Source organism: Harpegnathos saltator, unplaced genomic scaffold (genome assembly GCF_003227715.2).
Source record: "Harpegnathos saltator strain DR-91 unplaced genomic scaffold, Hsal_v8.6 scaffold6, whole genome shotgun sequence".
In the NCBI taxonomy this organism is placed as follows: Eukaryota; Metazoa; Arthropoda; class Insecta; order Hymenoptera; family Formicidae; genus Harpegnathos; species Harpegnathos saltator.
This window is the reverse complement of record NW_020230426.1, coordinates 50,844-67,688: the sequence shown is the minus strand read 5'-3', so window position 1 is coordinate 67,688 and position 16,845 is coordinate 50,844. Positions and strand designations below refer to the sequence as shown.

Sequence of the window (16,845 nt, the reverse complement as noted above, 5' to 3'; positions counted from 1 at the left end):
AAAATTCTAGATTCTAATTAGCAGCAATAATAGCAAAAAATGGACTTAAACGCGTGTTTTGATTGTTCTAAGTTTCTCAAGAAATAAAAGCGATTCCACTTTTTTTATTACAATTATTTTATTCAACCCCATGTTCACAAAATGTTCGGTACTTATTTAGGCTACAGCAAGTGCCTTCCTGAATTTTTTCCATTCTTCAAGTGGTCCATGCTCGGGCAAATATTTGACATTGCAGCCATCTGGAGCAAGACGACCCGCGACTTTCAACTCTTCGTATTCGGCACGATCATACTTCGTGAAACCCCATTTCTTCGAGACATAGATCTTCTGACGGCCAGGGAACTTGAACTTGGCACGTCGTAGAGCTTCGATAACAGCCGCCTTATGACGATCAGAAGAACGAACGCTCATAATGGGCTGACCAATGTGTACTCTAGCTACAGTACCCTGCGGTTTGCCGAAAGCACCTCTCATTCCAGTTTGGAGCCTGTAAAAAATTATTTAAAGCTCCAAAAGTTTTTTCAAAGATAATATATATCCAACTATAAAGCAAATCAAAGATACAATCTGCTAAATGTTATATACATTTCAAATTATCTAAAATATAGTTTACTTGTATTTTGCAGTTTGTATAATCATGTTATATATACTGCAGTGTTTTAAAGCATCAAGCAAACCATATTTTAGATTCATGAGCTTGTGTTTTATCAGATTCATACCTATCAGCTCCAGCACATGATAACATTTTGTTGATACGAATTACATGGAAAGGATGCAGTCTCATACGAATGTGGAACTGGTCCTTGCCAGCATTCTTTACCATGTATTTGTTGGCACAAATACGTCCAGCTTCCAGAGCTTCAGAACTAAGCTGTTCATATTCATCTGACACTAAGTGAACGCATAGTGGAAAATCTTCTACAGATGCTTTCTTTTTGCCAAGATCAAAAATGCGGATTTTCGGGTCAGGAACACCACGACAGAATCTGGATTTTGGATATGGTTTGTTCTTGCAGTACCGATAACTATAACGAGATATGATATTAAAATATATAATCTATTCGTATAAGTTTCTATATTCGATTTCTAGCAGATTATATTTTATATAGAGTTATGAAGCTATGGTATATTATATATTACACAATATAAGGCAATAGTGTTCTAACATGTACATAGCAATGTACAGTTTACATGCTATTTCAGTATGTCAGCTAAAAGATAACTTCATATGGTTATTTTGTATAAAATAAATTTCATATAATTTCACTTAAAACTAACAAAATATATTATGGAATTTGTTGAATTTGTGACCTCTAAATTGTTAAAAACATTAAAGTTTATTATTTATTACGTACCATCTCGCTGGTCGACGACCCATTTTAACCTATGAACCTTTAGAACCTATGAATTAAAATTTGTATAAATATAAGTTCATATCAAATACTAGAATTATGTTAACGTGAATGAAAACAGAGCGAACTTAGCGAATATAATATGTAAATAAATATTTAATATATATTGTGATGTTAATGTATTAAACGGATGACAAAAAGCACAACATACCAATGTCACACCAAGCTAAGCTTGAAAAGATAGTTTCAGCGGAGCGGAATGTTAAAACGGAAAAAGTTGCGCATGCGTGATGAAATAGAGAATACAGTAACATAAGATTGTGGTTGCACCTTTAGGTCTGTTCCAAAATAAATTTCGGAAACTTTGGTTTTAGTTATAAGATTGGTTAGCTTTAAATTAACTTAGATACGTTCCATAATTGATCTGCTGATTACGCTTGAACGTTAAGGTCATTCTACAATACGTGTCATAAGTTGTAAACCGTAAGAACTAACCAATTATAGCCGATTATTTTTGTAATAATCGACTATGATTCGCCAATTTTTACAACTTACAACTTACAACACGTATTGTAGAATGACCTTTAAAGCGTCGTCTACAATGGCAGTAAACAGTAAAAAGTAAGCATAAACGGTAAGAAATAAACCAATCACAGTCGATTATGACAAAAATAATAAACTGTGGTTGGTCCATTTCTTACTGTTCACGCTTTCTTCTTACTGCTTACGGCCATTGTAGACCACGCTTAAGCATCGTGACCAACCACAGTTGATTATTTTTGTCATAATCGACTGTGATTGGTTTATTTCTTACCGCTTACTTCTTACTACTTACTGCCATTGTAGACCACGAGTGCGTTCCGTTTCACGTATAGCGCGCATTTTTTATAGTATACGTGACATAAACTATAGATAAATGCGCGCATATGCGTGAAACGGAATGCACCATACGCTTCACAGTTATACATTGTTTCAGTTTACAAATTTGACTTTATTTATTAATTTTACAATATTTTACAATATTAAAGAAATGAATAGATTTTTTATTACTTACTATGTTAATAGCTGATCAGCTGATTCAGTATTTCTTATTCTTCTTATTCAAGAAAATTCATTTAATATGATTCGAGTCCCCATTGAATGTGGATTAAATCTCGACTGAAATTTATACAGGCCGATAATTCATCAAATTATGTAATATGATTCTCGAATCGTTCTTTTTACCGAAAGTGTTCGAGGATATAGATATTGCTGTAAAACTAAATAGAAATTATTTTCGAACAGATATCCATTTATAAAATATATTTTTTTAATAAACCTACAGTACGCAAAATAATAAATGCATACATCTGAATATGCAATGTTAATTAGATTAAATTGTTAAGTCTATATATTAACAATATGCATCTACATGATTGTTGTATACACATTTGATGCATTATTAAATTATAATATATTCCTTCCGAAATATATTTACAAAATGTTCTAATGTGGTATCATATTTACAAATTCAAGCTTCTTCGCTTTATAAAGGATAATTCATTGATTTCGTATTCATATATATATATATATATATATATATATATGTATATAGAATTACAGAGAGCTATCTAAAAAGAACTTTTTTAATTGTAAAGTTTAATATGTTATATGGAAAGACAGTATACTACACAATTGCCATTGCACATTCATTAGAAGTGCTCACTAAATATAATTCTGATTTAATTATTTACTTAATTAGAGAATCCGACATTGTGATATATACACAGGGTTCTTTTTTCGCTTTACTCTATAATTTACGCTTATCAACTTCATGTTGTTTATATGAAACTCGATTTACACAATCTTATGTCACGAGGTATACTGTACAAAAAATACAAGAGCTTATTTATCTAAAGACCTACCTCTCTCTCTCTCTCTCTCTCTCTCTCTCTCTCTCTCTCTCTCTCTCTCTCTCTCTCTCTCTCTCTCTCTCTCTCTCTCTCTCTCTCCCTCTCTCACAAGTATGCTTATATATATATATTTGTTCTCTCAATTCCCACCGAATCTATCTTTCTGATTTTTGATAATCTTTGCTACTCTATTTTACACGTGTCCATCGCTCATGAAAAGCCATATCTGCAGGAGCCTAATCCTTATAATGCTCTATAAGCTGTTACGTAAACGATTATTCAAGTCAACCGCCAAATATATACATAAATATTGAGTTTACACAGAAAAAGATCAAGCTAACATTTTCTCTCTTTTCAATGTCGAGAATAATTATCCGCCGCGTTTATTTCGCACGTGTCAGAGATTACACGGTGCACGATGTGTAAAAGTTATTTCCTCCAACGAAAATGAGCGCGAGGATGAGAGACAATCAATAATAATGATAATTATGAGAATAATAATATTTCGTGGACGATATGTGCTGATAGAGAAGGTAACATGTATCGATTGTTTGGCAGTTAGAGATATGCAGTTATCTCCCGTAAAATGACGAGCATTGACTGTTAACAATGTAGCGGTAAGGAGTTATTTTAATGCCTGCTAGGATGCTCGATCACTTCGTATATCACTGTGAGGTAGCTCAAGACTAACAGGTTACAAAATGGTTGAGGTAACTACGTCTAGATAAAATCGACAAAATACAGAACTCGATACCGCGACAGAGAACTTCGGTACGTGAGAAACTACACGATTACAGGCAGCACATAGACGTATATGCTATTCCGTATTATGAAATCATCATGTGGGTATGTGTGTGTTTGTATTAAGTATGTAAAAACAATCGACGCTGAGGAAACGTGACGACAGCACACACCGGTAGGTAAAAAACACGTCGAGACGCATTATTAAAATATCTGTTGTAATATAATGTAACAATCTCCAAACGTATGACGGTATGTATGTACACGTACATCGACGAGGAATGCTTCTGAATCACGCTAAAAATAGTACCTCCGTATACAACCGCTAGCGATTTCTAACTTCGACAACGTCACGAAATGTTATCTATGCACTGCCGCTGTTGACTATACATATGCTCTCCATCTTGCCCTTCTGGACGACGTACTCCCTGCTATTTACAACTCTCACGGAAACCTCGATCCGCGCTGCTAAGTCGTACGTTCCCGCAGTCGGCAGCACAGCGTGCAGCTTCACGTTGTTACTCGCGTGCGCTTGAACGGTGGCGTGAATTGACGAGTGGCCTGCGTACCTATAATACGGCGAAGCTTGCGGCGAGTACAGCTGGGACTTAATATTTGGAAGATGAGTTTCGCTGCAACAAGAGTGATGTCACTTAACACAATGGGGTAACATAGGGACAGTTGCATATCTTGGAAGAGACAGATCATTAGAGATCTTCTTTTTGACTTTTGTCATTGAAAACTGAAGAAATGATGCCCCTGCTTCCCCACAAGATATGTAATAAGATCAGATCATAAATTGTGCAATAAATAATTTGGCAAAATTACAACCTATTATGTGCAAATTATACAATAGAATTACAACTACACCGAGTACATCGATTGTCTTACCTGCTAGTACCTATCGTACTTATTTTAACGTCGACTGGCAACTCCGAGTGATTCTGCAAGTACATTGTTACGGAGATAATGCACAGTCGATTCTGTTGGAAATTATGCACGAGCTGCCTCGCGTGGCTCAGAGAGAAAGTGATTAGACTCTTCAAGCATTCCGCTTCCCACGTGGGATCCTTGACGGGAATCGTCACCACATTCGGTACATTTCGTTCCGGTCCAAAGATCTTCAAGCGAGAACCGTACTCACTGCGAGCGATGCGCGGCTCTTTGGGATGTTTGTACGTTTTGTTTACATGTTCCAACTCAAGATGATGCTGTCCGAAGGCCTTTCGAGTGACCACACCACTTTCCGTCACGTTGGCGCACCATCTGACGATCAACGTCGAATTCAACGCCATGGTGTTCGATATCGGGCTGTGTTCAATGTTCTGTTGCGACTGGAATTGCTGCACGTCGCTCGCGCTCTCGTTTACGTCCAACGGTTGAATGTGACGCCTCTGTACAAAATTAATGAACGGGTAATCGTCGATCGATGTCGCATCGCCATCATCGGCGGTCAAAGACACGTCGGAGATGGCCGACTCACTGTCGGTCTTCTTCTTCAGCTTCAGCATCAAGTGAAATACTTCTTGAGGCTGCACTTTTATACTAGACAGTAGAACGGAAGAGCGAAACGCGAACCACGAAGCGCTCTGGAGCGACACTTTGGACAGCATGATCTCGTTTATGGATGGATCGTGCACCTGATTCGTGTTCTTCACCGACATTATCAGATTCAACGTCGGCGAGTCGTCCTTGAACAATCCACTTCTGGAGGCAACCGCGCTGATCTGTATCGAGTCGAGCACCGTCAGCTGCCAGGTGTGCCGACACAAGCGATGCTTCAGCGCAGCCTTCGTCTCGACGCTCTCGTAATAGAAGAGCAGGTCTAATTTGTGAGTGCCCTTCTCGTGAGGTGCCTGCACCCAAAGCGGCATTTCGTGAGTCTTAGCGACATTTAATACGCCGTTCTTGACGACTGGTAATAATATCTTTGTGGCCGATCTGCTGTTCTTCTTTATTGTTGAATCTGCAAGTAAACAGCACATGTGACATTGTGCGCTCAATGAAATATTGAGTAAACAGACAAGTAAAACAACGACGTGCAATATCAAGAAGTATCCTTTCTACGAAAACGAATGACATCAATCCTGAGGATGATCACCTTCGCTTTTATCGACGTCCGCATTTTCCAACGTGAAGAGCTTAGCGTCTGTGCACGCGATATAAATGTTCGTCAGTGGCGCGTTACCTATGTTCCTTAACGTCACTTTCACCTTCTGTATTTCACCGCACAGCATCTCCGGCGACAACTTCGTGAAGAGTATCTGCGGGCGCAAATATCCACGCGTGTGAAATTGTCCTGCGAGACGGAGACAAGCGGAAACGCGTACTTTAGTTTCACGAGAGGATATATGTACCTGCATGAATGGTGCCTTCTCGATTACGTTCATCTCCAGCCGGTAGTCCTTGCCATACATATTCGTGCCGGGCTTCTCCTTGACATTCTTCAATTTCGCCGGCGTGATCTCGAACAGTCTCTTACCGGCGATGGTGATGGCCGAATTTGCGACCGGCGGGTCATTCGTCGCTTGTATCGGATTGGACAATTTGTAACTCAACCCTAAAACCTTCAGCTCTCCCACTCGTCTGGGCGTGAGAGACAGCACGATGTTCTGCCTGCACGTAGGTTGCAAGAGAATCGCGTCGATGACGTCCGCGTCGACCGGGTTGTCGTTCATCGTCGCCTCATTCGTCACGAAATCGTGGTCGTCGCGAGCGAACGACCATAGCAACGTCACGTCCGACAACGGCAGTGGCACATGTAGCGGATTATGCAGCTCGATGGAGTAATGCACCGGCTCGCCCAGAACCGCATTCGGTTTCACGCTGTTGTTGCTCGTTCTGGAGTACAGGGCGACCGTCGGCTTAAATATCATCGGCGGCGAGCCCTGCGCTTCGGTAATCAGCAGCTCTTCCATCTTCGCCCACTTTGCGTCATCCGTCTCCTCGACGCTGAACGTAACATGGCTCGCTGGAATATTGCTTTTGGTTTGTTCGCCCAACGGGCCGTACAGCACTTTAATATTGTCGCTATCTAACAATGGTAGAGGTAAAATAGGAAGTCCTTTGCAAGGCATGCCGTTCTCCTGCAACAGTAACTGCAAAACCACCGTGTACAGTTGACAGTTTGAACACTAATCCGTCGTGACCGCGCACAAAGCACATACTCGACGACCTTGGTCTTGTGGTCACACCGTGTGTGTCACACTTACGTTGTGAGTATGCAAAAACTCGCGTAGAAACGCCGCCTGCTGCGGAGCGGACTGCTTGCTGGAGGCATTAAGTAACTTCTCAAACGCTTTCACCGCCTCGGAAACTTGCTTCAGGGACGCAGCCTGCCTGCCGATAGTGAAATGGATATGATCCTCGGCCAAGGACCAACCTCTTTGGTGGTATACCTAACGTCACGTGTCGCATGAGATGATAGACTGATCATTCCCGCGTCTTCTGCTGACTTCTCTTTATGTTGTTTTATGCCTACCTGATACGCTTGCTGATAGCATCTCAGCGAATGCTTCCTCTGACCGGCTTTGGAGAATCTGTGTCCGGCGAGGACCGCATGGAAGGCATATTTACGCATCATCTTCGGGCCGATGAAGCAGTAGGCGGCCTGCTCGAGCAGCAAAGCCGAGCGTAAGTCTGAATCCTCACTGGTCATTCGTATCAGCTGTTTCGCGGCTTCCCCATACAGTCCTCGACCCTTCAGACACTCAGCGCTGAGCAGCGTAGCTCTCGTCGCGAACTGAGGCATCTTGCAGCTATTCGCGTAAGTTAAGATTGCGTCGTCCATGTATTCGATGGTTTTCCTATTCGTCTCGCCCTGCATAAAAGCGCTCAGAGCGGCCATCTCTAGAGCGCCTGCATAATATACCCAAGCTTGATCCGCCGCGAAGTCACGCTTCGCGCTGTGATATGCTTGGTAGGCGAGCGAATAGTGGCCGAACATGAAGCACAGGTCACCTAAACGTCGTAGCTGCAATTCCGGCGACTCCGCTGTATAACTGGAACATAAAGAACGTGAACATTTTCAGGATTGCATCGCGACGCGTCGGGACGCAACAAGTTCATTGAATGAAGATAGAAATAAAAAACAAAAGAGAGGTGGTCTCTTAAACAAGGAGGACGAGGAACGATTCTCTTACATTACAGCGTTTGACGGCGCAGAACCTGGTGCACCAGGCTTATTTGTACCAAACCACCTTCTCGTGGCGCTGAATAGCGATCTACTGACCCCCTTTTTATTCGAGATCACGTCGTTCAATAGGCCAATCTGCTTCTCTACGTAAGGTAACAGACTTCGTAAACAGAATTCTGTTATCAACGTCCGCAATCTTTCTAGATCTTGAGTAGAGAGACGAGCACCGTGTTGAGCAACAACGTAATTCGGAGAATCCGCCCAAACATTCGTGTTTATCGGCGAACTGGTAACGACAGATTGACTCTTGACGTTGGCTGCGGCAATAAAACTCTGCGATTTCTCGTTGTCCGGACTGAGCGGATGAATCGTGACCGGAACAGCTTCCTGTCCGACTTCTAGATGCATATTCGTCGATTCGGATATTTCGGAAGAGAGACTAATCGTATCAGCCAAGTCCGGGGATGGCAACGCGCAGTTTTGCGGCATCAGCGGCGTGCCGGCTTGGCTCACTCTGCAATGAAAAGTGAAGAATTATTTCGCACTCTGAATAAAAAAAAAAAAATATATATATATATACGCATATTTCTTTATGTATATAGAAATAATAATTCTAAGATGTGTAGGAAAAAGGCTATACTTGTCGGATTCTGTAGTCAGCTCACTCGGCATGGCAGATACTCCACCTGTATCCGCGGGTGTACGAGGAGAACTGTTTTGTTCGCTGCTGCCAGACAATTCTGAGTGCTTAATTAGAAACTGACTCCAGGGATCAGGTAAATGCGAATTGTCATCCGAGATACCTGGCGGTCTCGAGTTCATTTGCAATAGAAAACAATTGTTAGCACCATAAATAGTCTTCATCTCTGTAAATACTATTTCCGCTCTGAAAGATACATACTCATGTAAATTTGTACAAGAAATGTAGATTATCTATATAAAACTCACTGGAATTCTATATTTTACTGGTTTTAGAAACAGTATGTAACATAAAAAGAATGAATAATATACTTGCTTATTTCTATCATCCTGGATAGCATCATGGACTAAAATATAATATCTAAGAGAATTGTTGTTAAACCATTTGGGTAATTTCCCTGGTATACTTTGATGCAATTGTGCACCCATATTCTGAATCTTTTCTAATGGATTGTCCTCGGCTGTGGAAACAACTATCATGCAAGCGAGTAAGTGTTTTGTAAATTCGTGATCCGATGGAAACTGGACACTTAGGAATGTCTCTCTCCACGCCTCGAACCAAGGGACAGATATAGGAATATCGAGTTCAGTTGTACCGATACGAACACTAGTTGTTCGTTCGCACAATGCAGAACTGACCGCCTCGTTCAACATCTTTTTGGCAAGACTCGGTTCCGGTGGTCGTGCATTGATATCTTGTATGGAAAGCCGGAGGTTCCTGATCGCTATAGTGTTTCCCTGAGGATCCTTGAAATGACCTAAATAAATCAACACGGACATACGTTAATGTTAGCATGAAAAGATTCAGCTAATACCGATTATATACATGTTGCATCGATGATCTCGGCAACTGAACGCTCACTGGCGTGGGGACGCGTGGGAAGCGCTAGAAAATTTCGGCTTACCCTCGGTATTCAATTTGCAAAAAGGCTGTAGCAGCTCGACGAATGACAGATTATTCTTTTGGCACGCAGCGTCAGCCGCGGCCGAGCAGACCACGGCGATCTGCGGGGAGAAGGTGTTGCCGATGAACTCCCGTGGGGTTAACTTGCACTGTGCCATGACTTTGTTTGGGCGCAAACCATCAAGATACATGTATAACCCGTACTCACTCGCGCTCACAGCACCAACGAACGAATTTTTCTATCTCATTGATTTGCGACTCAATCGGCCTGCTGCATCCCGCAGGATCACATTACCGCCACTCGTTATCTCGCGAGTCTTCGGCGAACGATAGAACGACTACAGTGCATCCCGATGATCCCGATCGTGCATTCGCGGAGATAAACATATCTCATCGAACAGCTGTTCCTGCAAATATCCGCCCCTGAGAACCTGACGAGTGAGAATCGCGACCGACTATCACGTCGCGCGCCATGTGGCACCAACCAGAGATAAGCGATGTGTGTACCGATCGATCAGTCGATGTTCGATTCTTCCTCCTTTTTCCGTTGAAGAATCGACCTTCTCGGCTTTTTTTCTAATTCAATTCATTCGGTTTCTCGCTAATTCGATGTCGTTACGTTCCGTTAGGTTTCATATTATTAAATTTTAAGGCTGCTTTACTTTATTCGCGATACATGACTCTTATATTTATTATATGTAAAAAATGAAAATATCGTCCGATTCGTCGTCGGCCCGTACTACTTGAAGGTAAGAAGATCCATCATCCGATCTGTCGTTATCAAGCACGTGACCTGACACGGCCCATCTCTAGAAGCAGCTACCCCGTGCAGCGGACAGCTACATAACCTCAATCCCGAGTTTGACAGTTCTCCTCAGTGTAATACGGTATTCTTTAATCGTAAACGGTAATAACTGTCCCTCTAGTTTTGATTTCTCAGTCGCAGATGCATATCCAACGACTCGGCGCGAGATAACCTGCAATTATGGCGGAGGATAACGCTGCAGCGTCCAAAGCAAAAATCGAACGCGCGGAGGTTAACAACGAGGACAATGAGGTGGATATCAGTCGTTACTTCAACGACGCACCGCCGACGATCTTCGACGAGATCGTCGCGCCGAAGAAGCCCGACTACTTCAACGTGCAGTCAGCCTCAGTGAGTCGCGTTTCGGATTACGCTTCCTTGTCCGACGGCACGTCGAGCGTGCCTTTTTTCAACTCGGACCCCCTGCGAACATCCGTCAACTCGTTGCTGGAGCCCGCTGAGCGAGTCGCCGAGCATAGCGCGTCGAACGACACACATCGCGACGCCTGGATTCCATCGGAGCACACGCGGAAGATCCTGCGGTCCATCGCGACCACCGCCGCTGGCAGCAACCACCTGGAACGCGAGAACCTCACCATGCCAGGTCTGGCGGTGCACGGCGACATGCCCGACCCCATCAAGAACGCGTCCATCCACTTACTCGGCGAGGACGAGAACATTCACAGGAACGTGCTCACCGCCTCCGACGTGACGCAGGACGAGCGTGGTCTGAGGAATCTGATCCAAGCTGGCTGCTACCGTGCAGCTGTCAATCTGTCCGGCAGGTTATTGGCAATCTATGCTCAAGGTTACGGCAAGATCAACCAGCCCAGTAAGCACACTCCTCACTCCTTGCAGCTGTGGTACACGAGACTTTCGCTGTTGGCTAAGCTTAGGCAGTTGGAGGTGCTAGAGAACGAGTCGCGGCCGTTCGGCAATCTAGACAAGCCCGATATGTACTTCAGGTTTTATCCAGAATTGTACGGCACCAGGTCAGGCTCAATGGCGTCGTTCGCGTTCAGACTACTGTTAGCGGAGATTCCATCTTACTGCGGTAAGCCAAAGCAGGCGTTGGACAATCTGTACAGGCTTCTCGCGACCGTCAGTCAGATCGTGGCGAACCTTCAAATGGGTCTACACGGTGAAGGCACGCGGACGAAGATTAGCGAGTCCGAACAGCAGGATGCCATGCGACTATGGGCTGCCAGGAAGTCCAGAATCCTCATCTCTGTTGTCAACTGTGCGATAAGCATGAAGAATTACGTCCTCGCGATAGAGATCCTGGAAGACTTGTGCAGGTTACCTGACTGGAGCGCTGAGCAGGTGGGGATCTTGAGGTCGGCAATAGGAAGGGTGCATCTGTTCCTCGGGGACGTCTCCGCGGCGGAGAGATATCTCGTCCGCGACGGGAAGGAAGAGAGGACGTCGAGTGTCCGGGAATTGGTGGATAGCGGACTGATGGCGGTCGCGCAGAACGCCTTCCAAGAGGCCTACGGCTGCTTCCAGTCCGCCTCGGCGATGGATCCGTCCAATGTGATGCTGATTAATAACATGGCCGTATGCCTGCTCTACACCGGTCAGCTGAAGGCCGCTGTGCGACTGTACGAGAGTCTCGTCGGTAGGAATCCGATCAAGAGTCTGCAGGAGCCGATCCTATTGAACATGTGTACGTCCTACGAGCTCCACACCACGCACTGCAAGCAGACCAAGCTGCACCTGCTGCGCCAGCTCAACAGATACAAGGGCGACGCGGCGGATATTCTGTGTCTGAAATTAGCAATATGATGTTAGTACGGTGTACAGTTGTTACTGTTTCAATGTTAGCGCGATCTGGAATGCCGGTTCCGTCATTCCTGACTGTAATAAGTTCTAGCTGAAAATTTGCGCAAAGGTGGATCTCGTCCACACCACTGCGCACAGACACACAGTACACAGACACAAACCGGAACAGTCGGAGCTTCGACATCACCACGTTGAGTTATTTATTGCTTTTTCTTCTTTTTTTTTCTCTTTCCGTTCGATGCGACCGCGCACGGACTTGAGTCGCGAAGCGTTCAGCCTCAGGGAAGGTGTAATCGTTGTGATATATTGAGAGAGAATAAAAGTATAATGTTTAGTTATACAAACGCCTGCGGATTCTTTCTTTCAGAGCTCCGAACCCTCGTCACGTCACGTCACCGTCTCCTTCCCACATCTATTCTGCCCGGTAGTTCATTTCGGATTCAGGACGATTTTCAAGGATCGCACATATATGATACGAAATACGATATAAGCGCAGCAGACAAGAAACACAACACTGGAACGTCAAAGTAAAATAGCCTTTATTACATCGTGAAACGAGGACAATTTAACGAACGTTCAACAATTGCTATAGTTTTCTCTCCCCCTCACACTCATTCTCTCTCACTCTCTCTCGCTCTCGCCATACACACGTGTCGTTGAACACGTATGTGTTCAACCACGCGTTTTTCGTCTTTCTCTGCTTCTCGATCTATCTGCTCTTTTATTACTTTTTCTTTTTATTCGAAAGAATACGAGTAGCGCGCCGTAGCGTACTCCGAAAATATATATAATAATCGGATGTCCTTACGCTCTTTCTTTGCGGTTTTTTTTTCACGTTTTTTCTTGCATTTAAGCAATGCGTGCCTGCCTTCGATCGTTCTTTATTCGCGCGTCGATTCTTCGCCTTTCAAGTCCCTCTTATTGTTTCCTCGTTTTCCTTTCATTTTCTCTCTATCGCTTATTTTTCTTACTTTTTACTCTTTAAACTGGCTAATTTACTCCTTCGATCTCGCTCTTCCCCCTTCTCTCTCTCTTTCTCTCTTTCGCTCTCTTGCTCTCTTATTATCGCACAATCGCATTACATCGTAGCACATATTAGATCGGATTCCAAAACTGCACACTCTTTCTCTCTCGCGTTCTCTCTCTCTCTCTCTCTCTCTCTCTCTCTCTCTCTCTCTCTCTCTCTCTCTCTCTCTCTCTCTCTCTCTCTCTCTCTTTCTCTCCCTGCAGAAAAAAAGGCACGAACTGGCGGAAAAGTCGGCCTAACTGTATAATATTTTCATTTATTTATTATGGATGGAACTTCGTGTCACAATACATTATTTTATTTCCTCTCTTTTCCCCCACCGTCGTCCCATTGGCCTCACGGCGGTTTCGGCCCGTTAAATCGTTAGTGCCGCGAAAGTTAATGGCGTAGTGTACGTAGCGCAAGATTCTCCGCGTATCGATCAAATCGCGACTTATTACAATTACTTAATTTGCATGTTATTACATCTACCTCGAATGCCCATTGTCGACTATCGAATACGACTGGATCGTCCCCTTCTGTTAGATAAAAGTAAGGCGTTTCTCATATCAAACGTTTTCGCCAAATTTGATTACTTTAGAATTAATATCGAGTATGCTGAAATAAATTCTTACATAGCTACAATATTATTTATATACGTACTAGCATTAGAATCGGAACAATAACTAGGACGCACTAAAGGCGAGTCATCGCATTTATCGCGACAATTTTAGGTCGCATCCTTTCAAAATTATGAGAAAAATTTTCCAGAATAAATCACATGATCAAATTTTGTGCTCAATATTTCTTAAAACTTCAACACTTGAATTCTTAATTTAGGTAAAATTAAATTTGAAAGAATCATCTGCTTAATTTTTTAATTATCCAATTTAGAATAAACTACTTATACACATACTGTTTCATTAATCTTGCTCTCAGAATATCTGTGCAAATTTCAGCTTTCGTTATGTGTGCAAATTATTTCAGTCATAGTGACTGCTATAAAATAATGTTGACACGACGGTTAAACAATTTGCAGAATGCGCCTAAATATCAATGTAATAAACACCGTTTAGGAAACATTACGACGCCAAATTCTGTTACTGCGTATTCGAATATATAGTTCGTTCCCGTTTTATCATTAAATTATGCATTAATTATAAAAGAACACCTCGCACGAAACTTGCGCTGCGAACACTACATCATCAAGAAAAAAACCTTCAAGTTGCCCCTTTCTCTTTCTCTCTCTCTCTCTCTCTCTTTCTCTCTCTCACATTCTTTCTTTCGTTCGAATACGTTCACACTTTGTCGCATTATAATAATATTCACATCGCTATTTCTGGCGATTAAATGTAAATTTTGTGTATATATATATATATATATATATATATATAATATATTTTTAATATATAATATATACACACACACAATTGTGTATATATAATATATATATATATACGCCAATTTTTATATATAGTAAATTTATCTTCTTATACGCCTACAATATATTTATATATATATATGTACTATAGTGTAGTGTGTGCTTACGCCATCTAAACTCTAAAAGAAACGGTACATTATTGTCTGCGGTATTTTTTTGTTTTCGAATATTCATATATATATATATATATTCATATATATATATATATGTATATATATATAGTATATACAATTTTCTCATTTTTTCAGTATTTATATTATATTAGTCAATGAAAAGCTCAATGGCGTGTCCATGTAGTATTCATTGAGTACAATAAATCTGAAAGTCCATACGCTTCGCGACACTCCTCGCATATAGTCGACGCAATGTAATCTATTTTGCAGAATACAAAAAAAAGTATCTTTTATTCCTTTTGATGGCGACTTATTCATCAAGCCTTTTTATTCTGTCATTTATCGATCATCTTTATTTGACGAACAAGATGAACAAAAACAATGGAACGTATAATCCGATTCGAAGAGGATCGCGAAGGTAACTCTGCTCTCGACGCCGACGTTGCATCAATGTCGCGCTAACATTTAATGTATTTATCGTTTTTTTTATCTCTTGGCAACTAGGCAAGCTCGGTCGTTCACGGAAGGCATCGTATGGTGCTTATTAAATCGTTGCTTCAACAATCATAACAATCTTTCTCGCTCTTATTTTTCTTTTCTGCACGCTTTTTGTTGTTTCCTTTTTCAATTATTCACGCTGCGTCTGTTACTTCATCTCGTTATTGTTCGAACAGGAGATAACGGCGATAATCGATGTCGATGCACGAAAGCTGGCGCGACTTACATACGTTTTTTTGCTTTTTTATCCTTTCCGTTATTTAGTAGTACGTACATATACTGAGGCAAGCGGGTCGCAAAAGCTCCCGAATCGGAGGAAATATATATATATATATATATACTTTTTATCATCTATACGTATATAATATTGTCTTCGTAAGTTCTCTGCCTTTCCCTTCGGATGTCTTAACCCGTTGTTGGTCATGTAAAAAGTTACTTAAAACGAGGATGTGAATATAATCGGGGATCGAAACCGGTATAAATCGCGGTGAATTATCCGCAAGCTCGCGGACCTGCCAAGATTCCGTCGGTCTCGATTCCCACAATGCGAATGCAAAGCGGAACGACTCGAACGCTGATTACCTATTCAATTCAACGTGAAAAGAACGAGATGCAGAAGTTACAGAATGGATGCGCAAAAAAATGTGGTGGGTTCAAACTTATCTCATCAACGAAAATAAGAGGTAAGTGAAGATATAGAAGAATTTTCGACGAGCGATGCTAGTCGAGCAAGAACTGATAGACGATGAATCGTTAACGAGAGAATACAGTTAGGAACGACATGTCGCGTTTGAGTAATATGCGTAAAGTGCTTGAATAAAAGGAAATGCGATGAACGAATTCGCGTCGCGATGAACATCTAGAGTAAGAGAAGAAACGTGACAGTTCTCTGTACGCCCGTGTGTCGAATGTGTGAGGAAGAGATCCGTTGCAGTTCGAAATTCGCTGCTCGATCGATTAGTGTACTATATCATATCCGTACAGTAATATTACATTATAATTATATAAAAATATATTTCTTAATCATTTTAACACTATAATAAATGAGTATTATAAGCATTATAATCTGCACATCTTTCTGGTTTTCTTTTTGCTTCTCGTCTTTCTTTCGTAATGTAGTGGAGACACGATGCCTGTCGCGGATAACCGAAGCTTCTACACGCGTCGAGGAAGTACAACCGTGACGTACCGGTTTGCCATATGCCGCACGCACACACACTGGCAAAAATTTTTCAATATAATACGGTAATATCTGTATCATCTCTCTTTCTTCTCTCGTCTTTCTATTATATCAATAACAATATCACTTATCACTTGTGGTATTCGTGTAAATAAAAAGACGCATAAACTGTTATAAAATACATTCTCGAGTATTATCAATCTTGTAGAGTATATATAATATATATATATATGTATATATATATGTATATATATACATGTATATATATATATATGTATATATATATATATACACACG

At 41.8% G+C, this 16,845-nt stretch overlaps 3 protein-coding genes across 6 annotated transcripts; 1 reads left to right on the top strand and 2 right to left on the bottom strand.

Annotated features, from left to right (window-relative positions):
- Positions 1 to 99: 99 nt before the first annotated feature.
- Positions 100 to 1,655, bottom strand: RpL10 (ribosomal protein L10). Its single transcript, XM_011145877.3, has 4 exons — positions 1,564 to 1,655; positions 1,356 to 1,401; positions 720 to 1,025; positions 100 to 487 (listed from the first exon to the last, which is right to left on the bottom strand). Exons 2-4 carry the CDS (start codon positions 1,376 to 1,378, stop codon positions 157 to 159), a joined length of 660 nt encoding a protein of 219 aa, XP_011144179.1. The 5' UTR covers positions 1,379 to 1,401; positions 1,564 to 1,655; the 3' UTR covers positions 100 to 156.
- A 2,531-nt stretch (positions 1,656 to 4,186) lies between these two features.
- l(3)76BDm (trafficking protein particle complex subunit 8 homolog l(3)76BDm) lies at positions 4,187 to 10,146 on the bottom strand. Its single transcript, XM_011145876.3, has 10 exons — positions 9,725 to 10,146; positions 9,136 to 9,577; positions 8,761 to 9,006; positions 8,128 to 8,634; positions 7,467 to 7,986; positions 7,198 to 7,383; positions 6,343 to 7,083; positions 6,087 to 6,249; positions 4,877 to 5,951; positions 4,187 to 4,617 (listed from the first exon to the last, which is right to left on the bottom strand). The coding sequence occupies exons 1-10, from the start codon at positions 9,912 to 9,914 to the stop codon at positions 4,350 to 4,352; spliced, it is 4,338 nt and encodes a 1,445-aa protein (XP_011144178.1). The 5' UTR covers positions 9,915 to 10,146; the 3' UTR covers positions 4,187 to 4,349.
- Positions 10,147 to 10,484: 338 nt separating this feature from the next.
- Positions 10,485 to 13,108, top strand: LOC105185976 (trafficking protein particle complex subunit 12). 4 transcript variants are annotated; one of them, XM_011145873.3, is made up of 2 exons: positions 10,485 to 10,600; positions 10,664 to 13,108. In XM_011145873.3, exon 2 carries the CDS (start codon positions 10,709 to 10,711, stop codon positions 12,311 to 12,313), a length of 1,605 nt encoding a protein of 534 aa, XP_011144175.1. In that variant the 5' UTR covers positions 10,485 to 10,600; positions 10,664 to 10,708; the 3' UTR covers positions 12,314 to 13,108. The 4 variants fall into 4 exon arrangements, with proteins under 4 accessions (XP_011144175.1, XP_025160040.1, XP_011144177.1 ...); XM_025304255.1 differs by having other exon boundaries at positions 10,485 to 10,602; positions 10,650 to 13,108; XM_011145875.3 differs by having other exon boundaries at positions 10,485 to 10,610.
- Positions 13,109 to 16,845: the final 3,737 nt, after the last annotated feature.